This window comes from Quercus robur, chromosome 11 (assembly GCF_932294415.1).
Source record: "Quercus robur chromosome 11, dhQueRobu3.1, whole genome shotgun sequence".
In the NCBI taxonomy this organism is placed as follows: domain Eukaryota; kingdom Viridiplantae; phylum Streptophyta; class Magnoliopsida; order Fagales; family Fagaceae; genus Quercus; species Quercus robur.
The window spans coordinates 42,282,682-42,308,002 of NC_065544.1; the positions used below are offsets into that span (position 1 = coordinate 42,282,682).

Consider the following 25,321-nt stretch of genomic DNA (forward strand, 5'->3'; position numbering starts at 1 on the left):
CTTCTTCAACATATGAGACTGGTTGGAGCATAGCAATTTGCGTTGGAAAGGCTGTTACATCTTTCTTTTTTGGAGGAGCTGCCAGGAATTTTGTCTCTACTTCACCATTTTCTTTTCTGATAAAAAGAGGATTCTTTGATTGAATTGGTTTGGCTGCTTGATGGAGCATCTCATATTTCATAATCCATGATTCTGGGAAGAGAGAAGTCATCTGCTCTCAATTGAGTTGTCTTGGAACAAACGTACACATAGATGTCATTCCAGGATCAACTTGAATTAGTAAGGCATCATTAGATTGAGCCATGTCTGGGACCGCCATATCAAAAGCATGATTCTGAAGTCTATAGGAAAGCTGGTAGTGGAGAGTGGCAGCAAATGTGTCTTGCACCTGAGAGGCTCCTGTAATTTGGACCTGTACCTTAAGAGCATCACAAAGATGGGGGTCTTTAAGGGACATGTTAAAATTGGGGAAAAGTGTGACAAAGACTGTTCTCACATTTAAGGTGGTTTGAACTGTCCCTATAACTGAATTTTGGTATTCCAGGAATCTGGAATCAAGAAGTGAAACTCTAAAGACTACTGGGAGTCCTTTTCTTCCATGGAAAGTTAACGCCAACCTAACTGCTCCAAAATGAAGGTGTGTATATCCTTGTTTCTGCCATGGGATTATAAATTCTTTGGGAAGGGCAAGGGTAATGAAGTTTTCTGTTTCACTTGCTGGGATATTATACTGATCAAACTTGGAGGGTTGGACGTATTCTTTTACAGTAGAAGGTTGAGAAGGGCCTAAGAGTTTTTTTTTATGGATTTTTTGGAAGAGACTTGGGGTTTATCAAAAATAGTATAAGGATTTACAATAGGAAAGTTAGTAATAGGAATTTTACTATCTTCAGGTACATGAGAGATTTCATACAAGTAGTCTAACCTATTTGTAGTGGATCTACGAAGGGAAAGATCAAAGGCAGGTTTAGTGGTATCAATAACTTTTGAGGATGAACTTGCCATGACAGTTTCTTTCAGATAGAACTATATACCAAAGACCTGACAGGACTAAGATGCCAATTCTAGGCTGAAACGTCCATAAGGTAACTATGGAAAAGTAGGTTCTTTGAAATTTTTGAAGGCAAACCCCTTAGTGTTTTATTTGATTATCAAATCTAGTGTTCTGATGTGTTTAATACAGAGGATCCACAAATCAAGGATGCGTTTATATTTAGATTTTTTTTTTTTTTTTGAAACAGAAGCATATCATTCATTTACTCAACAAAATTAGCATCTTGGTACAAAACTTCTCTAGCTATTGGAGGAACATCTTCCATCCAATACATATCCTCAGTAATATCCCTAGCAAATTGGGCTAATACATGAGCAACCCGATTTCCCCCTCTTCTAACACAATCAATCCTTACCCACTTCAAATTACAAATCAAATGTTGAATATCCCTAACCACATTCCCTAGCAAGGATTGATCAATCTTCAGTGATGAACTAGCTGTCATAGCTGAACTATTATCTCCCTCAATAACTAATTCTGAGAAACCCGCATCGACTGCAAATTCAATCGCTTTCCTACAAGCAAGGAGTTCAGCTTCTGTACTGCAAAACACTTCTAGACCCTTAGCTGCCATGGCTGCCATAACCTCTCCTTTCTCATTGCGTATAATAGCACCAAAACCAGAACTGTTGAGGCTTGAAAACACTGCTGCATCAAAGTAAGCTTGAAGACCGGCTGTGGAGGAGGCTGCCAAGTATCCCGAGCTGGCTGTCTAGCTGATTCAGTTCTCATCTGATCTTGGGCAGTCCGAAAGTCCTCTAATAGCTCCCTAGCTTGAGTGATCAACCATCCCGAGTCATGGAATTTCCCTCCATAGACAACCCGGTTTCTTTGATTCCAAATTTGCCAAGCTTGCACCAGAAACTCTTCCATGTCATGTAGCTCAATCCGATCTAGCAAGTACTCTATTAGGTGGGTAAAATCAGCCAAACTCGATACCCCCTTTTGCAGAATTTTCAAGCTACCAGCCCACACATCCTTGGCCACTTCACACTCCCACAAAGCATGGATTGCTGACTCTGGAAATCTCATTCATATAGGACACATCTCATCCTCAATTATTTTTCGTTTTGACAGATTTTGTTTTGTTGGCAATATATCATTGCAAGCTCTCCACCCAAACACTTTAATCTTGTTTGGAATCCAAAGTTTCCATAATGCAGCCCACACTTCTTTCCCTACGCAGCCCCTTGAGCTTTCAGCTAAATTTCCACCATGCAATACTTCCCTCGCCACCTTATATGCAGACTTGACAGTAAAAAACCCCTTTTTATGGTGCATCCAAATTAAAGTATCTTCCACATCTCGTTGGCTTAGTTGGATTCTACAAATGGCTTCCGCATCCGCCTGCACAAACATGTCCAAAATAAATTCAGACCTCCAAGCATGCAACTCTTGATCAATTAATTCAACCACAACCACCTCTCGGACCTCCTCCCTAAGTGGAAACAAAGGCGCATTTGTTGGATAATTCAGTATCCATTTATCCCCAGAAACTTGAATAGAAAAACCATTCCTAACTCTCCAACAGCACCCCTACTTCAGAATAGGCAAAGCAGCTACAATACTCCTCCACACAAAAGAACAATTTGGGGATTCCTTAGCCTCTAATAATTGAGTTCTAGGGAAATATCTAGCTTTAAGGCATTGATATACTAAAGAACTATTATCATGCAGCAACCTCCACCCTTGTTTAGCTAACATAGCTAAATTAAATGCCCTTAAATCCCTAAAACCCATTCCTCCATCCTTCTTTGATCTTGTTAACTTCTCCCATCTTTGCCAATGAATTTTCCGTTCATCCCCCACTTGCCCCCACCAAAATTTAGCACACATTGCATCAAGTTCATCACACAGTTTTAAAGGAAGTTGAAACACACTCATGGTATATGTAGGAATCGGCTGAGCAACAGCTTTTATAAGTATCTCCTTACTAGCCCTAGACAACAGCTTCCCTTTCCAACCTTGCAACTTCTTCCAAATTCTATCCTTCAAATATGAGAATGCATGATATTTAGATCTCCCTACTAAGGTAGGTAGCCCCAAATATGAGTCAAAATGGTATACCTCCTGCACTCCCAAAACCCTTAGAATATCATGCTTCTGGCTAGCTGAAGTGTTACTGCTAAAAAAGACTAAGGACTTCTCCAAGTTGATGCATTAACCCGAAGCATTAGCATAAGTTTGAAGCACCTCAGAAATTACTTCCACTTCATTTTGTGTTGCCCTGCAAAATAAAAGGGAATGATCTGCAAACAACAAGTTAGAAACTTTTGGTGCCCCTCTGCAAATAGAAGCTCCATGGATTTTACCATCATTCTCTGCTTTTGCCAATAAAGATGTGAAACCCTCTGCACACAACAGAAACAAGTATGGAGAAAAAGGGTCTCCTTGTCGGATTCCCCTATATGGAAGCACATTCCCATAAGGTTTTCCATTGAGTAGAATAGAGAATGATGTGGTAGTAACACAAGTCATCACTCTCTCAATCCACTTTTCTGGAAAACCCAACTTCTGCATTACTCCTTGTAAAAGCAACCATTCGACTCGATCATAGGCTTTGCTGACATTTAGCTTCAATGCCAACGAACCTGTCTTGCCTTTCTTCCTAACATGCATAGAATGCAAAGCCTCATATGCCATAATAACATTATCTGTAATAAGTCTACCTGGCACAAAAGCACTCTGGGTGGGGGAAATAATATTAGGAAGCACTCGTTTCAGCCTATTAGCTAGAGCTTTAGAGATAATCTTATAGACAACATTACAAAGACTGATTGGTCTGTACTCAGACATTTTCTCTGGATTCTTCACTTTTGGAATGAGCACAATATTGGTATGATTTAAATCAGGTCACATGACTCCATTATTTAAAAAGTCTAACACAGCATTCACAACATCATTACCTACTATATGCCAAAATTTTTTATAAAACAAGGCATTCATACCATCAGGCCCAGGTGCCTTTGTTGGTCCCATCTGGAATACAGCTTCCTTGATTTCATCAGCAGTGAAATCCCTAGACAACATGTCTTGCATGGCTGGACTTACTTTAGCTGAAACAGTAGTTAAGCATTCCTCCATTTGATTACAAGAACCTGCACAAAAAAGGTTGTCAAAATAATCAACTGTTACCCTGGCTACATCCTCCATCTCTTCCACCCACTACTCCTGTGAATTCATAACACCCTTGATGTGATTTCTTTGTCTCCTTTGTGATGCTTTTGAATGGAAAAATTTGGTGTTTCTATCTCCATATTCCAACCATGCAACCCTAGACCATTGTGCCCAGTAAATCTCCTGCTTCAGCAATAGATCATCCAATTTTTTACTAACCACCTCCTCCTTACTTTCCTCAGTAGTGTCAACTCTATTGATTTTATCAAGCTGATCCTGAAGGGCTTTAATTTCTTTCTCCTCATGTTTAGCCTTTGTATCTCCCCATGCCTTCAAATCATCCCCACAAGCCCTTATTTTCGCATGTAAAGCTGCTAGACCCTCCTCCCCACTACCTGACAAGTTCCAGGCTTGCTGAATCTGTGCCTCACAGTCATCCCATAACAGCCAGCTCTCCTCAAACTTAAAACCTCGGTCTGCTCTTCTATTTTTCTTCCTAAACTTATGAACATGAATAGTAATAGGAATATGGTCCAAAGCATGAGGAAGAAGATGCACCACATTACTAACTGGAAAGTTATCTATCCACCCCTTTGTTGCCACAGCTCTATCAAGTCTCAGCTTGGTATTGGCATCACTGGGTCTCTTGTTAGTCCAAGTAAACGGGTAGCCTTTATATCCTAGATCCTCCAATTGACAAACTTCCAAAGCTTCCCGAAAAGCATCTATCTGAGCAGTATGGGGAATGGAGAATAGCATTAAAATCTCCAAAACATAACCAAGGCCCCTCCACAAAGGTCTTCAAATGTTCCAATAACTTCCAAGACTTGAATTTTTGCTGTGACTCCGGCCACCATTTATATTTAGATTTTAGACTAATGAGGGCCATGCCCCTGCCAAAAGTTTTAATTTATTTTTTACAAATACTAGAAATAAGCACATAAGAATGTGAGGTGCACGAATCAATAAAAAAAAAATTATATATGAACTATAAAAAAAATAGATAATAGAAATAGACTAAAAAAAACTACTTCAAGTTACGTGACTAAAAGTACTTTGTGTAAAACCAATTTTTTGAAATCGAAGTAGCATTCTAATTTTTTGAAATCTTCTTAATCTAGTTTTAATGAGAGTACACTATGTTAGTGATAAATTGTATTTACAGTGAATTACACGGCCAAATTATGTTCTATAACGAGACCTACATTTAGTTAAATATTGCAATCATAACATATAAAACCCAGATTTTATTATTAAAAAATAAAAAATTATGGTAGATAATTAAAGTAATATTGAATAAATAATAAACTTTAAAAAAATTAGAAGCTCTTGAAAGATTATATTATAATATCAAAATTAATAAAATAAATTTTACTAACTCCTTAAGCTTTTTTTTCTTTTTTTTCTTTTTGTCTTTTAGCTTATGTGCTTGTGTGTTACTTTATAAATCCTAACTATTTTTAGGTATAATTGTATTTTTGTCAACTTTCAATAAATAAGTAAATAAGATTTGATGAGTTCCAGTTAACTCAATTGGTAAAGTCTCTGATGGTTATATAAGAGATCTGGGATTCAATCCCCACCTATAACAAAAACTGATTTGATGTCTTAGTCTAATGATAAAGAGCTATCATTAAAAGCAGACGCCATAAGTTGAAATTTTCTTTCAAAAAAGAAAATAGTAAATAAGATTTGTTTAAAAAGGTAGGACCATCAAAGACTTTTTATTTTTAGAGAGAAAATATTTTATAATTTTCTTTCACAAGTATTAGGGTGACGAGTGGAAATTAATGTAACATGAATCCACCATTAACATTATCTTTATTATATGTCAATCACAGCGTACTACCTCAAGCATTGTTACAAGTGACAGAGATTGAGCCTCACCCCGGCCAACTAAACCTAATCCACAGTTTGGTATGCTAAGCATCATAACACATTTTCACACACCCCCCCCCCCCCCCCCCCACCCTCCACCCCACCCCCAAAAAAAAAAAATGTATCATAACACATGGCTTGAATTGTGTTGACATGAAAGTCTGGCTAAGAAAACTAAAGGCCCATTTTGGCTTTGTCTATTCTATTTGGTTTCGTCTCCACTACAAAAGGCCAATTGGGCTAATGACTGTATTCTAACCTATATTTACTCATTTGTATTCTAGCCAATTGGGCTAATGACTGTATACTAGCCTTTGTTTCTTAATCCCCTCTATATTTACTCGTTTTACTTTCTAGGAAAATAAAAAGAGACAAGAACTTTAATGTTTGAACTATTTATTTATTTATAGGTTTTAGTTAACTCAAATGGTAAAATTTCTGGGGGTTGAATAAGAGAACTAGGATTCAATCACTGCCTACACCAAAAACAAATTGATATCTTGATTTGATAATAAAGAGTTATCATTAGGAGGTGGACGTCATAGGTTGAAATTCTCTAAAAAATAAGAACTATTTATTTATTTAATTTTAATTGGATCTGGAAGTCTTTTCTATACGAAGGGTTATTGATGAAGTTGAGAAAATATGCTAATAAGGTTGGGTTAAAGGTTATGCAAAATCAATCATGCTTTAATTAAGTTCGTGACAATTGTTGTTAGCTTTGGATTTCTCAACTGGACGAAAATTTGCAAATCATTCTTTGTACCAAGGAAAGCATTCCAAGACATAGGTTCAACTAACCTTTAACTCTTTGTAGTTGCAAGTGCTAGGGATGTGTATTTTAGGTTTGACATACGCACATAGAATTAGTTTATTTGGAGGTGGTATACCATATATTGGATATATGAGTTCTTCCCTTTTAGGGTTTACCCTCATGCGAGGGGCAGGACTCATGTATTCGATACATAATGTATTTTTTTTCGTTTATTTGTGCTTTTATTTCAATTGATTAGATTAGTGGCCTCCTCGGCCCCTTGGAACAAGCTTATTAAAAATAAGTACCAAATAAACTAACAAGACTAGTGATTTGAAGTCTCTCTGCTTCACTATTTCCAAAGAAAATATAAGGGGGGAGTAGAGGGAAATTTTGCATAGTTCATTATCTCTTGAACTATTAATAAATGCACACTGTTTAATTCATACAAAATTTAAGCACCTCTTCTTCCTGAAAAATGTTTTGCTAAAACTTTCCTTCCTTAATTTGTGGGGGTCACTTTATTTTTGCAAAACTCCAGGCTTTTTGCTTTGTGCAGTTCACTTATTTCAGTATATTCTTTGAACGTTGGCCTTTGTACATAAAGATTTTGTAAATCACATTGTCCAACAAAACACCAGTTCATTAGCAAGAGGAGAATGTTGAATAAATAGTTTCTCATAATTTAAGAATTGTATTAAGAAGTGTGAGATTGTAACATGAGTGAAACCCACATAAAACAAAAATCTTCTTTTTAGTAAACATTATGAGCAATTCCTTCAAGTAGATTCACATACATTTGAACTCATGCATTGCCATGATGCGGCTTTTGAGATCAAGAAAGGGGAGTTGATCTTTGGATATCAACCGTTCGCTACTAAAGATCCAAAGGTTTTTGAGGATCCTGAGGAGTTTATGAGCCATTGGTTTGTGAGAGAGGGAGAGAAGCTTTTGAAGTATGTATATTAGTCAAATGGGAGGGAGATTGATGACCCTAAGGTGGAGAATAAACAGTGTCCAAGAAAGGATTTAGTGTTGTTGTTTTCTAGGGTAATGTTAGTGGAGCTTTTCCTTCGTTATGATACGTTCACGATCAAAGCTGGAACATTGTTGTTGGGATCATCAGCCACACTCACTTCATTAACCAAGGCCACGAGTATTTGATCTTGGTCAACTATAGATCCTTTCATTCATTACACATGTTTGGATTAGTTTATTTTATTTATTTATTGAAGTTGGATAAAAATGTATTTATATGTAGAAGAGGTAAGCTTTTCAAAAAACTACTTGAGTAATATATATGAAATTGGTTACTCTTTGATGGATTTTTTTTGGTTAAATAGTATGAGGGGACTATAGATAAGGTTTGAATCGCAAATATCGAGGCTGGAACATTATTGTTGGGATCATTTGTTACATTCATTTCGTTCGCTAAAGCATCAAGAATTTGATTATTGCTAATTATAAATCCTTTTATTGTATGTTTGGATTTTTTTTATTTATTTGTTTGTTTGTTTATTTACCTTATTTGTTGAAAGTGAGAAAAAATATATAGAAAAAAAAAAGTAAAGTGTTAAAAAATGAATATAAGAAAAAAGTAAGGTTTGAAAAAGAGCATTAGATTTTGCACCAATTGTTATATATGCAATTGAAAATTGTTTAAAGGACACAAGTGTTGGAATTTAATTTATAACTAAAATAAAATAAAATAAAAAGTTTGTGCTTTTCAGAATAGTATGATTATGATCGTATCTCAAAGATTTTATTATAAGTAAATAGATTAATTTTCTTTTGCAATTATTAAGGTGATAAGTGGAGATTAGTGTAACATGAACCCACCATTAACATTATCTTTATTACATGTCAATCACAACATACTATCTCAAGCATTGTGTCCAGTGACGAGATTGAGCCTCACCCCTCAACAAAACATAATTCATAGCTTGGTTTGCTAAGTATCATAACACATGGCTTGAATTGTGTTAACATGAAAGTCTGGCTAGGCAAAGGCCCATTTTGGATTGTCTACTATTTTGGTTTCGGGCTCGACAGCAAAAGGCCAATTGGTCTAATGACTGTATTCTAGCTTTTGTTTCTTTTGCTGGTTACTTTTGGGCTGCCCGTTGAAATGTCATAGTGCTCTTAATTGCTCTATATTTACTCTTTTGTATAACCCACTGATGGCCTAGTACTACTCTGTATTTTTTCTGGGGAAAATAAAAATAGACAAAGAACTAATTTATTTATTTTTGGTTGGATCTGGGAGCCTTTTATCTGCTGAGGGTCGTTGATGAAGTTGTAAAAATAAGCTAATAAGGTCGGGCTTAAGGGAATTGCAAGCCCAATCGGAGGGTTGAGTGGACTTCTTGTGGGCTAAACTCTAAGGGACCTAGCTTATGACCCTTTTCCTTAAGAATTGGGCCTTAGTGTTGGGTGGCTATTACGGCATGGGCTAGTAAATTCTTAAGGGTCCCTTCAAGTTCATTTATAATCCATCGAGTTTCTTGTGAGTTGTGAGACAACCTCATATAACATCTCTCTCAGATTTGGTGAATTCCATACCATTATGGAATTCATATGTTCTGATAGGGGTGATGTATAGGTTGATTTTATCATATAATTTTTCAAGTTAGTAAATACTGAGCAATATATATTCATTTGGAAACAACTTATTTCATTTTTTGTTGAAAATCTGTTAAAATATACTTATACTTTGAAAAAATTGAGAAAAGTAAGAACAAGTGAGGACTTAAAAAGTTATACGTAAAAATTAAAAAGCAAAAAAACTAACTTATAAGCCATACCCAAACACACACACAAGCAATTAGCTTTCTATACACAAAGAAAAGCAAAAATAACTATAAACTTATTAAAAGCAAATTAGGATTCAAGCCCGAAGAAAGGGGTGAAAAAGGTAATGGGGCTTAAATTTTTTTTTTTCTATTAATTAATGAATTTATTCATGGATTTGAGCTTTATTTATAAATGATTTGCTGTAAAATATTATTTCAAATTTATAATAACACAAATGTTTTTGTTTGGACAAAATCTTCAAAAGTAAAACTATTGTGTCACTAATTTTATTTCAAGCATTTTATATTAATGATTTTCTTTTATATATCTTGATTATAAATCCCCAAATCCAAAGGTACATACATCGCAATTCATATTTTGAAATTAACAATCAATCTTAAAGTACACACAATCTCAAAGACACAAGCTCTCTCTTTTTTTTTTCTTTTTTCTTTTTGGTTTTTTTGTAGAGAGAGAACGAGAGACTCATTTTAGAAGAAGATTAATGTTAAGGACACAAATTTTTATAATTTTGTTTCTCATAGTATGTAATCTCAATCATTATAAAAATTATAAAAAAAAAAAAAAAAAAAAACAAACAAACAAACAAAAAATTGTGTTTTAGGTGTTTGGAAATTATAAAATGGTGGGTCCCACACTTGAATCTATTATTTGGTTGATGTTTTCTATATAGAGTTTTCATTATTTCCTATTTTCTTGTTCAAATCAGGATTTTGAAAATAGCCAAAAAGATGTTTTCAAGATACAAAAAAAAAATATATATATATATATATATATATTTTTTTTTTTTTTTAATGGCATGACTGTAAATAAATTGAAAATAGTGGACTCCATCAATTTGCCCAAACTTTTCTATCTTTTAAATTAAGGAGCTTATCTTTATCACAAAGAGGTTCTCACGTTTAAAATTTGAAGCATATCAAAATAATATATATATATATATATATAAGGGTACATTAGTTTTATTCCCACACTTCAATTTTCAAACTTATAATAATAATAATAATAATAATAATAATAACTACCTTCATCACACGCACTTTGCGTGTGCAATGACTCTTTTTTATTTATTTGTTTATTGGGTTTAGTGTCTTGATATTTAAAAGTGAGATAGAGATAGTGTCCCTTTATGTGATTTTTTTCTAATTATTTGTACATGAGTTAGTGGTTGATGTGAATGGAAGAAACTATTTGAAATCGAAACTCTTCATTTTTTTACCAACTCTCATGTAGAGGTATTGGAATTCAAATAGGAGAAGTAATCTCTCTAAAAAAAAAAAGATTTTTACATGAGTTAGTGGTTGATGTGAATGGAAGAAACTATTTGAAATTGAAACTCTTCATTTTTTACAACTCTCACGTAGAGGTATTGGAATTCAAATAGGAGTAATCTCTCTAAAAAAAAAGATTTGTACATGAGTTAGTGGTTGATGTGAATGGAAGAAACTATTTGAAATTGAAACTCTTCATTTTTTAACCAACTCTCACATAGAGGTATTGGAATTCAAATAGGAGAAATAATCTCTCTAAAAAAAAAGTTATACATGCAAAACTGTTTAGAAGTGAGATAGAGATAGTGTTCTAATATTTAGAAAAAAGCCTAAAACTTAGGAAAAGTAAATTACTTTTTTAACCAATTTGTGTTTTTTAATTTAAAATTATCTAACTAAAAGATATGAGTATTTTAGAAAGTTTAAGAATTTGTGTGAGGATATTTTAATACGCAAAATGATGAAACCCAAATAAGAAATCATGTTATTAGTAGTATAGATATAGATAATCTATAAGTTACTTTCTATAGAATTTTTTTTTTTTTTTAAATCTCAAAGTAGAAATGGTCTCCCAAACATCATTTTTTTCCCAGTGTTTTGAAAATTGTTCTTAAAAAAGGGAGCCAAACATATATTATATAAAATTATTCTTTGAAAACTAGTTTCACATTGAATTTTTTGAAATTTGAAAAAAGAAAAAACCCTCCTACCAAATAGGCCCTTAATATTTACTACTAAAAAAAATGAGAAAGAGATAAAAGGGGAAATTGACACTGATGATGATATAATTTTAGGAATAGTAGTTTTATTAATGTCTGTCTAAACTTTAGTTTGATATCTTCCCGATATTGATGGTGGGAAACGTGCTTCTGATTTTTGGTTTTTCCAATTACTAGTTGTTTGAAAGATGATAAGTGATGAATCTCCATATACATCTCAACCATTATAAAAATAAAAAATAAAAAACAAAAATTAAGTTTTAATATTTACTAGTAAAAGAAAAAGGGAGAGAGAGATAAAAGGGGAAGTTGAGATTGATGATGATATAATATTAGGAAAAAAAATGGGGTAGGAAAAAAAAATTGTGTTTTAATATTTACTTGTAAAAAATAAAAAAATAAAAAAAAGCAGAGATACTACAATTGATACACTAGTAAAATAATAATAATAATGATGGCCCATTCATATAATACATTGTGATTGATAAATAATTAAGCTATTACGATTGATACACTTAGCAAAATAAAATATTATAAATTGATACGTGATCTAAAAAAATATATTGGTAACGTATGTAGGTGACTTTGATTATTATTTCATTGAAAAAGAATTTTATTATATCAATGTGAATAATAAAAAAAAAAATGTGTGTAACATTATTGGTTGGCAATGGCAAGTGGTAATTTCGAGACGGGAGGCAATAGTGGTGTTACAAATAAGAATGAGGTTGTGGACACAATATTTTCACAGCAAAACTTAGATGGTAAGTTATTAATGGTAGATAAAAAAGTGATATCAATGGTAAGTCCAAATGAAAACCATAAACAGCTTACCCAAATGATTGGAAGATGCATGTGACATTTCTTATTCAGAAAGCTACCAAATGGATTCACATTTATGTCTTTGAAACACACACACACACACACTTTGATGTCAAATCCGACACTTAAATTTTTTTTTCACTCTCTCTTTCTCTCTCCCTTCTAGATGTAAAACCCATTAAATTTAAAAATACATGATATTGTTCACAAAAAATACAAAACATCCATCCAATAGAGCATTTTGCAAAAAAATTTACAACTTGTTACGATCAATATGTAAATATGAGAAGTGTTATGTTTACAACAATTTTACAACAAATCTTAAGTGGTAAGTTGTTAACAGTTCAAATTTAAACCCAAGAGTGATATCACTTTTTAGTCCACCAATAACAACTTGCTAGGCTGCCACTTAGGATTGGTTTTAAAAATGTTATAAAACTGTTGTAGACATAACATTTCTTTTATATATATATATATATATATATATTAGTATATATACTTGACCACTATAGTAGAAGCTATAAGAGAAGTAGACAAAAAAAAGAGGAAAAATGTTTAGCATTTCTATTGTACCGTTCTATTAGTAGAATGTTACTATAGATCCATGCTACATTTTTTGGTATTTGGCACATTTTATGCAAGTGCGTTTTGTGTTTAGTGTGTTAAATGCTAAAAATTTATCATTTAGCATATCTAATGCCAGTACTCTAATATTTGGAACATATTTATACTAAATATAAGATGATTTTCTTCTTTGAATTGGACTTTTATATGGTTCAAAAATACTCTCATTAATGAAGGGTAAATTCTATTAGAAATAAGATCAAATATGTCAAATAACAAATTTCATTTTGTATTCAGGAGAATTCCTAAAATTTACTATTGTTTTCCCCTTCACGTTCATCTTTTTATTCCCTAAAGTTTATCCTTTATATTTGTTTAAAAATTTTCTTCTAAAAAAAAAAATTGTTTGAAAAAAAAAATCCAAAATATATAGATGCAAATTATTAACATTTGTCCAAAAAAATAAAAAGAACCTCTAAGGATAAGCATACACAATGTACGTGCTTAGAGACTAGTGTGTGTATATATATATTGAAAAGAACAATATATTTTATTGATAGCTAACACAAGAGTGTCTGAAGTTTTCGTCAAGCCAATTTGATCCAAAAGCCAAACCAAGATGATTTTTTAGTCCAGCAAATAAGGTTCATTATTTTGAATGATTTTTCGCTCCAATTCTAAAATTTAATGGATTATTTTCCCCAAGGAACTCAAATAACATTTATTTTGAGTTTTCTAGGAAATATTAGAGCATTTATGTTTCAGTTACCCTGGGCAGACAAGCATTTTATTTAACTTATGGTTTCTATGAGTGTAATTTCACTTTGTTCATGAAAATTTAATATTTTAATTACTATTTTCGTTCTCCGGATCCTATTCTTAGAGACTTATTCTAAACTTTTATATAATCTATTTGGCTGGAATGACTTTCAGAACATTAGCCTTTGTGCCTTGAGAATAAGAATGTCTTCTATTTTAAATCTTATCCCTTGAATGAGTTTGGATGCTATATCTCTTAGGTGGATTCAATTGGCTGGTGACATATTTGAGTCCTGTATCTTTAGTCGAATTATTTAGGTGGTAATATATGTATCCTATTGGATTTACTTTCGTGATGAGCATATCTATCATTTCATTCTTATATGTTTCATTCTTTTACTACATCAATCCAAAACTAATCTATCCAGCCATACATTTTCGGTATTAATTTAGTCCGTCGATGTTCCAAAAAGTCAATTAAAGAAAGAATTGTATTAGGTAACTTTTGGCCTGCTTTTCTTTGGAGTTTGGATATTAATTTATTATGATGTCGGCCAAAAGTTGGCTTGGATGGTCCAAATGGTTGAACAGGATAACATGCATTTCATTTTCAAGATGTATCCTTATACAAGTTATTATCCTCAAAAAAATAATAAAAAACTAACCTCTGAGCACGCGCTCACGCGCGTGCTCAGAGGCTCTTCTATTTTTTGGGTAAGAGTTAATTTAGAGCATTTATTATAATTTGGAATTATTACATTTTTCAATCACAAAAAAAAAAACCTAGGGGTGTGATGAGTGTCATGTGTGGAGAAATAATTTTCCAATCACACATAAAATTTATTTGTTACTAAAATTTTGATCCGCCTTATATTTTTCTTTTTCACAATCTCCCTACTAAAATGTTTGGATAATCAAATTTAATGGTTACTAAAATATACTCAGAATTATCTATATCACTCTTAGCTAACTTGCACTATCAAATGACAAAAAATAAAAAAAATAAAAAGGGAATAATATAAAAAATAAAAAATGAAGAATATAATGCAACATAAAAAATGAAAAGAATTCTAAAATGAAAGAAAGAAAATAATCAAACAAAATGGTATATGCCATTCAGTTAGTAAAATGTAAACAAAATGATTTCAAAAATTTGTTTGTGCCCTCTACCAAGTCCACAATCAAAAGGTAGTTTCTCAATAAAACGAATAAATGGTAAAAAAAAGTCAGCTACTTACAATACATAATATTTACTTAAAAAAAAAATACATCTCTCTTATATCAAAAGCCAAGGCAGTCAATTGTTCTCCCATCTTGCTAATATCCTCATGTTCTTTGCACATGTACATAACATCTGCAAGAAAAAAAAATGGTAAGACCTGGGCTCCACACAAAGCACAAAATGGTGTTGTAGAATAGAGGCCAAAGATGCAAATGTTCAATCCGAAATAAAAACCAAATAAATTGTGCAAGCAAAGGAATGATCAAGTGGCACAACTATCCATTGAGTTCCATTGATTTTCTTATGAAATCAAAGAATTAATGGGATTTTGAGGAATGCTCTGCATATTGGGTTCCACAGTTTGCTAACAGCACCACACGTGGTCTTGCCTAGCTTGCAATTGAGTTTAAATCCATTTAAATTTTTGTTCAAAAAAATTCTAAAATAAATTTATTACAACATAAATAAAAAAAGAAACCCTACTCACCATATATTCTGTATGACAATGGTTGCAACCCGAGGCATTAAAAATTGGATAACAATGAATGGAACTCAAGAGAAGACACGTTGAGAGCAAAAAAAGATACAATATTTTAAAGCATCAATTGAATGTAAGAAATAGAAAACTAAAAAACATGATAAGTAAAATAAGAATATTTTCTTATATACTTATCCCGATAATCTTGGAAGTTAAGTAATGAAGTCTTTTGTTATTCCAGTGCAGTAATATTCTATTCGGTTTTTTTTTTTTTTTTTTGATATATCCAGAAGAAGAAGAAGAAGAAGATGAAAAGGAAGGAGGATATAACATGAAACTTAAATAAAATAAAATAAAAACTGGATAAGCAAAAGAAGTTAAAGAGAAGTTAAAATTTTTAAATTTGATAGTAAAGCAGTTTCTTAGGAGTAAAACATGGGAGAGTGGAATTCAAACAATTTGTTAGGAGTAAAATGTGGGAGTGGAATTCAAACGTGTTAAGGGTTTTTTTTTTTTTTTTTTTTTTGAATTTGAAAAGAAAAAGGGTCGGCCAGAGTTTTTTTTTTTTTACAAAACGTAGGATTTTTTTTTTTTTTATACAACGTGGCTTTTTTTTGTTTTTAGTCACCACCAACATTTCAAAATTAAATTTTAAAAAAAAAGAAAAAAAAGAGAGAGAGTTAACGTGATACATATATATATATATATATATATATATATATAAAAGTAGAACTCAAGTTTGCTACATACCTAAATAAAAAAATTTAACGCGAAAAACATATACATTCAGTCACCACCAACATTTCAAAATTACATTTAAAAATAAAGAAAAAAAAAAGGATAGTTAATGTGATACATTAAAAAAAAAAAATGTAGAACTCAAGGTTGCTACATACCTAAATAAAAAAATTTAATGCCAAAAACATATACAATGATGGTAAAAAAAAAATATATATATATATATATATATATATATGAAGAAGGAAAAAAAAAAGTGAAGTGAGGAAGGAGAAGGAAATAGTAATTGATCATCTATATGAAACTATTTTGATTTCAATTCAAATTTTTTAAATAAAATGTAAACAAAGGCTATTAAAGGAGGTAAGGGAAGCCATACTGTTTAACTGTTTACGAATGAATTTGAATGCTTCTTTTGTAGCATAAGGCAGCCCTGTCTTTGGATCACAATACCTACAACATGAAATGACAATTCATTAAGAAGTACAATGGTAGAGTATATGAAGGAACCATTTATTTCAAAATTACATTTAAAAAAAAAGAAGAAGAAAAAAAAAAAAAAGAGTTAACGTGATACATATAAGGAAAAAAAAAAAAGTAGAACTTAAAGAAAGTCAATCATAAACAAAAGAAAAGAAAATAAAGAGAAACTTGCAAAAAATAGAACCTGAAAATTTGTTGAAACCTCTGACAGTAAATGTCTTTAATCTAAAGAAAAAGAAAGGAGGATGTAGAGCTAAACTAAATGTCTTCAATCTAAAGAAAAATGAGAGAGAGAAAGTGAGATAGAAACTACAAAGCGTACGTGAGTTTGTGGTTTTAAAATGTAGGAGTTTTAATTTACATATCTATACCCGGTAGTTGAAAACTTGTAAGTGGGTATGATGAGGGTATCTTAGGCATAAAAAATGTGGAATCCAAACAGGGAAACCCCTTTAAATAGTAGTATAGATAAAAATCTCTCATCCACAATGTGTACAATAAGTCAATAACCACTATTCTCAACAAAAAAAAAGTCAACAACCACTAGTCACGAAAATTTCATTTCATACTTCAATATAATTGCAATATTTATTTCAGGCATTATAACGTGTGAATTTCGCACAGCAATTTATGACTTCATCTTCAACCAAAATCCCTCATTTCTCACCAACGTTTTGAATACTTCTTTCATGCACATTAACTTTAATCTTATCATTTGCAACTGCACCCAAGGTTTTCGGCATTTGAAGGAGGATAGAAATTTAGCCCCCATCCTGTGTTGACCCATCCCACCCCGCTTCACCTTGCATATATGGTAGGACGGGGATAGAGTGAGATTTTTGCCCTGCACATTAAGGTTGGATTGTTTAGGCCCTTTAGCCGCATCCCACAATATGGTAAAAGAAAGTGGAAATTATTTTTGATAAAATAGGCACTGTGAATTTTGTTATGTATTAAGAGTTTGGAAAAGGTTGTTATGCATTAGACTATAGTATTAATGACTTTGTTTGTATTACTACTAAATATGTAAATGCATAGATATTAACGCTCTATTTGTTTCGCTGGAAAACCTTTTGTAAATATAGTTTTCCACATTTTCAAGTGTTTGGTAGAACAAAAAAAAACCTGGTCAATGGAAAACTATCTTTGGTTAACGGAAAACTCTAATAAAAATTAGACTTATTTTCTATAGGTTGTTTTCCAAATTTTTTTTTTTTTTTTTGGAAAACAATCTCTCTCTCACGCGTTGTATCTCCTATAAATATTATCTTCATCTATAGCCATGAGAAACATAATTTTTTGGCGTCTTCTCTCTCTCATGGTAAGTTTTTTCACTTTTTCTCTCCTCACACCCTTACTATCACTAACTCTGGTCTCTCCTCTTCCCATAGATCTTTCTCTCTCTCTCTCTCTCTCTCTCTCTCTCTCTCTCTCTCTCTCTCTCATTGTCTCTCTTCTTTCTTTTCTCCATGTTTCTCTTCCCCTCTGTAACACAATTCTCTAATTAGATTTTTTTTTCCTTTACTGATCGGTTAATAGCTCTGACTTGCAAAGGAGAACAAATTTGCAGTGGTAATTATTTCATTCCTCTCTACCAAAATCTCAGTTCTTTACTTTGAATTTCAAGCTCGATTTTCTTTTTTCTCTAAGAAATTTTCAGTTTGAAGGATTTCAGGCAGAAGTTACTTCTTTTTCATACGTAAAATGCAAAAAAAATTATAAAAAATAAAAAAATAAAAAAAGAAGAAGAAAGAATGAATGAAGTAAAAAATGAAAATTTTAAACATAGTACCTATATTACTCTAAATTGGTTTTACATGGGACAATCTTTACCATGGACAAATAATATTGCTATATAATGAATGATAATTGTTTAAGAGAATTACATTTGTTGGCAAATACTATGTAGTGATGATATATTATACAGTATTTTTTTTTTTTTTAAGGAACAAAGTACATTATGTAAACACATAATTTAGAGTAATATTGAAACTTGTGGTGGACCATAGTAGAAAATTAGTATACCAACAAAAAGAGTAGACAATTAAAAGTTATTATTATTTATACTTATTGAAAATGTACGTATTCCCCTATCAAATATATATATATATATATATATAGACAAATGGTTGATATGTGTGTGTGTGTGTGTGTATACGTACGTTACTGTCTATATGTATGAGTAAGATGAGTGGTAAAGATCATGAAAATTTGACAACTAATTAATTTTGATTGTATCTATTGTCAAAATTTTAGTATGAAAACCAAATTTATTCTTGGTTTTTTATTTATAATGATTACATTAGTTAGTTTACATAATAAACATGTTTTAAATTATACAATAAATATTTATAATAAAACAATCAAACACCAAAAAACACCAAAAAACATTCTCAAGGTTGTTACCAAACACTGGAAAATGAGACAGTTTTCTAGAAATACTCTTTGGAAAATGAATAATTTTCCAGAAAACGTTAATACTGAAACAAACAGAGCGAAGACTCTTCGTTCTATTGTGATATTTTCTTTTTAAACAATTTGGATAATATTATTTCTTCCTTGCTAAAAATTAATTTTATTTGATATGATAAATTTATTTGTAATTTTAAGTATAGTTATGTTAATGAAATGAGTTATACATACATACATATATATAGAGCAAATTATAACTTACCCACTTATGGTTTGCCCGAAATTTAAGTTACTTATCTGTGGTTTGAAATCTCATTGTGCAAGTGTTTCGCTAGATTCTTTTTTATCTTATTTGATTTTGTATTTTTATGTTTTTTTTTTTTTGTGTTTTTAGAGGAGAGATATAAAAATAAAACAAAATTACATATTTAGCCATATTTTTAACAAAACTGAGTTACATAACTCTAATTGAGCTAATTTCAGGTGGGTAAAGTATCAAATTTAAACCACAGGTAAGCAACTTAAATTTCAGCCAAACTATAGGTGGGAAGTTATAATTTGCCCATATATATATGATGTAGGACAAGGTTGGTCTTCATAGGGCCCTAAGGGGTGGAATAAGAAAGTTTGCTCCGTCATACAGGATGGAGCAACACAAAACCATGCGGGGTAAGAATGAAAACCCCATCCTTCAGCCCTGCCCCACCCCCCTTTGACCCATCCTGCCCCACTGCCATCCTAATTTGAAATAGTGTTTGATGGTTGCCCAGGAATATTGGCAAATAATATTTGGAATATGTATATAATAGAGAAAAAAAAATGTTTTATTGATCATTAATACAAGAGTGTCTGAAGTTTTAGCTAGCCCAATCTAATCTAAAAGCCCAGCGAAGATGATTTTTACGTCCAACAAATAAGGTTCATTATTTTGAATGATTTTTTCTTTCAATACAGATGATTGATGAGTTAGTTTCCCCAAGACGTCAAAATATCATTTATTTTGAGTTTCCGAAAAATATTATGGTATTTATGTTCCTGTCATCCTCAGAAAACAAGAATTTTAATGTGTTTCAACTTTAATTCTATAAGTCTAATTTAATTTAACTTTGGTCAAGAAAATGTAATTTTTTATAATAAAAAAATGTAATGTTTTAATTGCATATTTTTGTTCTCCTAGTCAAAGTTGTTTTAAGCTTTTACATTATCTATTTGACTGGAATGAATAAAATTGCCTATGGTGCTTTGAGAAGAAGGATTTCTTCTATTTTAACTCTTCTCCTTTAATTTGGGTGGCAAGTTTGGTTTTGTATTTGTTTAGTGGATTCCATTGACTAGTGACCAATTTCAGCCCTTATCCTTAGTCAAATTTTTCGGGTGGTGATATCTGTATTGGTATTGTGTTTGCTTTTTGGTGGTGAGCTTATTTATCATTTCATTTCTTTATTGTGTGTTTTGTTCATTCCATCTATCCAAAAATTATCCATCCAGCCATACATTTTCTTCATGTCGGTATTAGTTTGGTATCACCACACTTTTTCTCAATCACTAATGTCAATGTATATATATTTTTTTGGAGCAAATATGCCAAATAATGATGTCAATGTTTCAATAGTGAAGTAAAGAACAAATTGTATTTGGGTAAGGCAGATGTGCCATAAACAGAATTTGAAAATGTCAAATCTTTGATGATTTCATCATATGTGATTGAGTTGCGAAAACTTCTGGATAATAGGAATAAGGTTATCAATTGCAACTTTTGGCGAACTTTTCTTTGGTTATAAATCTCTTATCCATATAATAAGTACAATATGTCAAAAACCACTAGTCATACTATATGCTATATTTATTCTCCTACACATAAATTCATAACAAACTTCAATGTTTCTCAAAAATAAAAATAAAAATAACAAACTTCAATGTTTCTCAAAAATAAAAATAAAAATAACAAACTTCAATGTTTCTCAAAAATAAAAATAAAAATAAAAATAACAAACTTCAATCATTACAATATTTATTTCATGAATTATAAGTTTATAACATGTATAACTGTGGATTTCGCAACCAAAATGGGCATTTGCCTTTTTTGCCCAAAAGATATAATAAAATGCCCATGTTCTGAAATTATCTAGCAAAATAACCTTGTTTTGAAACTCGATTTGATGAAAATCAAGTAATGTGAGAATTTTACATGAAACTCGAGTTCCATTTTTTTTTTTTAAGTTTGATTTCACATAACTCGAAATTTTTAAAGTCGAGTTTTTCATTAAAACTCGATTTTTGAATTTAAAACAGGGGCATTTTGATAGATAGTTTCAGAATAAGAATATTTTACTGAAAATTTTTGACAAAAGGAACAAATGCCCATTTTGGCCTTGGATTTTGCACCATATGACTTTTCTCCAGCAATTGATGTCTACATCTTCAACCCATCTAATTCCTCATCATCAAAAATCCAATAATAATCAATATTCCTGCACAACATCAAACACTGCTTCAAATGCCAACAACATTTGGGGCAGATGCAAATAATAATAAAATTAAAGTTAACGTGCGTGAAAGAATAGAGAAGTATTCAAAATGATGACGAGAAATTAAGGATTTCAGTGGCTCAAAAGGACCTCTGTGGCATACAAAAACAAAAGCAAAAGCCGGAAAAGAGAAGAAATAAAAAGCTGCGGAAGACAAAAAAGAAAGGGATTTTAATGTCAGTAACGTATGTGTTAAAGTCAGAGTTAATTCATTTAATGAGAAAGATTAGCTATTCAAGTTTGATTGGTGGAGCATGAGGTGGAATACAATTAATGAGACATTAGACTAAAAAAAAATTGATATTATTAGCTGTTTTCAAGAGGAATATTCAAATAGTATGTGTAAATACTACCGAGGATTTGTAGTCAAAGCGCTCGGTGAGAACACATGTTATACCTTTCAACATCAGCCAATAGATTGTATCAAAAAAAAAAACGTCAGCCAATAGAACTAGTCAGCCCAAGTACATCTATAAGACCAGACATGCTCCTACCCAAAACCAACAGATTCTTCATTCCCAAATCCCCTAACAATGTCTTCAAAGTCTTCCTCATCTCCTTCCAAACTCCAATCCTCTTCCAGTGATGACTCTCCCCCAACAGAGCTCCCTTTAAAGCCAATCCCAGGCAACTATGGCAAGCCCTTTTTTGGTCCCATCAAAGATCGCCTTGACTACTTTTACCACCAAGGAAAAGACACCTTCTTCCAAACCCGAATTCAAGAACACCAATCCACTGTCTTCCGAACCAACATGCCTCCAGGACCATTCATATCCTCCAACTCTAATGTCATTGCTCTGCTTGATGCTATCAGCTTTCCCATCCTCTTTGACACTTCCAAAGTACAAAAACTAAACGTTTTTGTCGGCACTTACATGCCTTCCACAGCTCTCACCGGTGGTTACCGTGTTTGTGCTTATCTTGACCCTTCTGAACCCAAACATGCCCTTCTCAAGCGCTTGATTTTCTCTATTCTCGCTTCTCTTCACGATAAATTCATCCCACTTTTCAGAAACTGCTTGTCTGAGCTTTTCGTCAACCTTGAAGACCAATTCTCTGACAAAGGCAAAGTATACTTCAACACCATTAGTGACAAAATGTCTTTCGACTTTGTGTTTAGGCTCTTTTGTGATCAAAACCCTTCAGATACACGCCTTGGATCAAAGGGTTCAACAATGTCCGATAAATGGTTGTTTTTTCAACTTGCACCATTGATGACACTAGGGTTACCAAAGTTGTTGAACTTTTTCGAAGATGTGCTACTCCATACATTCCCATTACCAGCTTTTCTTGTTAAATCTGACTATAATAAGCTTTATAATGCTTTTTATGGGTCCATGGCTTCGATTTTGGACGAAGCTGAGCAAAGTGGAATTAAAAGAAATGAAGCTTGTCATAATTTAGTGTTCATGGCTGGTTTCAACACCTACGGTGGATTGAAAACTTTGCTTCCTGCTTTGATCAAGTGGGTTGGCTTAGCAGGAGAGAAGTTACACCGTGAGTTGTGTGATGAGATCAGGACCATTGTTAGAGCTGAAGGTGGGGTCACTTTCTCTGCGTTGGAGAAGATGACTTTAACTAAGTCAGTGGTTTATGAAGCACTTAGGATTGAGCCTCCAGTTGCGTTCCAGTACGCTAAGGCAAAGGAGGATTTGGTGGTCCATAGCCATGATGCCGCTTTTGAGATCAAGAAAGGGGAAATGATCTTTGGATATCAGCCGTTCGCTACTAAAGATCCAAAGGTTTTTGAAGATCCTGAGGAGTTTGTGGGCCATAGGTTTGTGGGAGAGGGAGAGAAGCTTTTGAAGTATGTTTATTGGTCTAATGGAAGGGAGATTGATGATCCTACGGTGGAGAATAAGCAGTGTCCGGCGAAGGATTTGGTGGTGTTGTTGTCTAGGGTGATGTTGGTGGAGCTTTTCCTCCGTTATGACACGTTTACGATTGAGGCTGGGACGTTGTTGTTGGGTTCATCAGCCACGTTCACTTCATTGACCAAAGCTACGAGCATTTGATTTTGATCAAATGGGAGGGAGCTAAGCGATGGTCTTATTGGTGGAGAGTAAACAGTATCCAACAAAGGATCTAGTGATGCGGTTGTCTTATGTGTTTGGATTTTTACTTATTGGTGGAGAGTAAACAGTATCCAACAAAGTATCATTGGTGGAGCTTTACTTATGTGTTTGGATTTTTTTTGTTTTGTTTTTTATCGACTTATTTGTTGAAATTGGAAAAAATATTTAGAAAAAAAAAAATTGTGTTAAAAAATTTGTATCTAGGGAAAATGTGAGGTTTAAAAACCATTTATTATATATGCAATCAGTTATTGTTTAAGGGACATGAGCGTGGAAATGGACATGAGCGTGGAAATTTAACTTATATATATATATATATATATAATAAAAAAAGTGTGGAAATTTAAAAATTGATTTCCCTTTCAAAATAGCATGATAGTTGAGCACTTGAGCACCATTTGTTCAGAATGATAGTTGTGCTTGTAAAAATAGTATAATCGTATCTCAATTCTCAAGTTTGAAAATTTATTCTTGAGTATTAATGCTGTGAGTTTCGGATCCATTCAAAGGTCGTTGGGTTGGTATTTTTATTTTATTTTAGGAGCATCTTGTAGATTGGTACTTTTTGCTTGTTTGGGAAAAGCAACAATAGATCCCAAATTGGCTCATATAATGGTGCAAAACTAAAAAAATGGGTGAAAAGTTTTTGGCTCACTAGGCTTCGATTCCCAGAAATCTTTTGTTATAATATTAATTTTGATGGAGCTGTATTTGAAAAGGAAAACAGAGCGGAAGTGGGGTGGTAATAAGGAATGAAGCAGGTTTGATCATGGCTTCCTTGTCCCAATAGATTCCTCCTCCTTACACAATCATTGAGGTGGAGGCTCTAATTGCAAGATGAGCTCTTGAATTTGCTATGGAGATAGGTATTGATCAGGATACTTTGGAAGGAGATTCTTAGATCCTCATAAAAGATTTGGAGAGTGGTAGTAATTCACTAGCCAAGTTTGGTCATATTGCCAAAGATGTTTAATACCTTGTATATGTTTTTACAGATATTAAATTTTCTCATGTATTGTAATACTGTCGCTTATTCACTCATTAGGTGAGCAGTTTTGTCTCCATATTTGTTAGTCTAGATAGGAGATTTGTCATCAAATGTTAAAACTATATTTCATACTAATTTGAACAACCATACTTAATAAATGCACTGAACTTATTAAAAAAATAAAAAATTAACTTCAATTCCCAACAGAAAAATATTATTTATGTCACTTAATCCAACTAACCAAATAAGTAGTCTAAATTATAATAAAAATATACGTTATGTTCGAGGTTGAAATCTAAAGTTTTTAATATGTTTGTCAGAAAATACTAAAGTACTAGTCTGCTATGTCAAGGTTTTTGTATTATAAATGGTGGGTGTATGCTGTATAGGTGACTTGTCAATGTAACCCATGAGAAGCAAACAAAGTGCTGACGTTAACATTCTCTTTAATCAATTGTGAAGAATTTTGTACTCTCTCCTTAATTTTCACTAGTTTTATTAACAACTGGACAGGAAGTGGCTGCTATTCTGTATTGTTAGAATACTATTATTTTCTCCAGCCCTTTATTGACCCTACAGGACACAGTCGCTTTCCCTCCCCAACCTCCATCAACTAGTACCCTTTTTTAATCCCACGAGCTATAA

General features: G+C 32.4%; 1 protein-coding gene across 1 annotated transcript; it reads left to right on the top strand.

Annotated features, from left to right (window-relative positions):
- Positions 1 to 22,102: 22,102 nt before the first annotated feature.
- LOC126705558 (allene oxide synthase 3-like) lies at positions 22,103 to 23,847 on the top strand. The gene has a single exon (XM_050404612.1). It carries the CDS (start codon positions 22,147 to 22,149, stop codon positions 23,626 to 23,628), a length of 1,482 nt encoding a protein of 493 aa, XP_050260569.1. The 5' UTR covers positions 22,103 to 22,146; the 3' UTR covers positions 23,629 to 23,847.
- Positions 23,848 to 25,321: the final 1,474 nt, after the last annotated feature.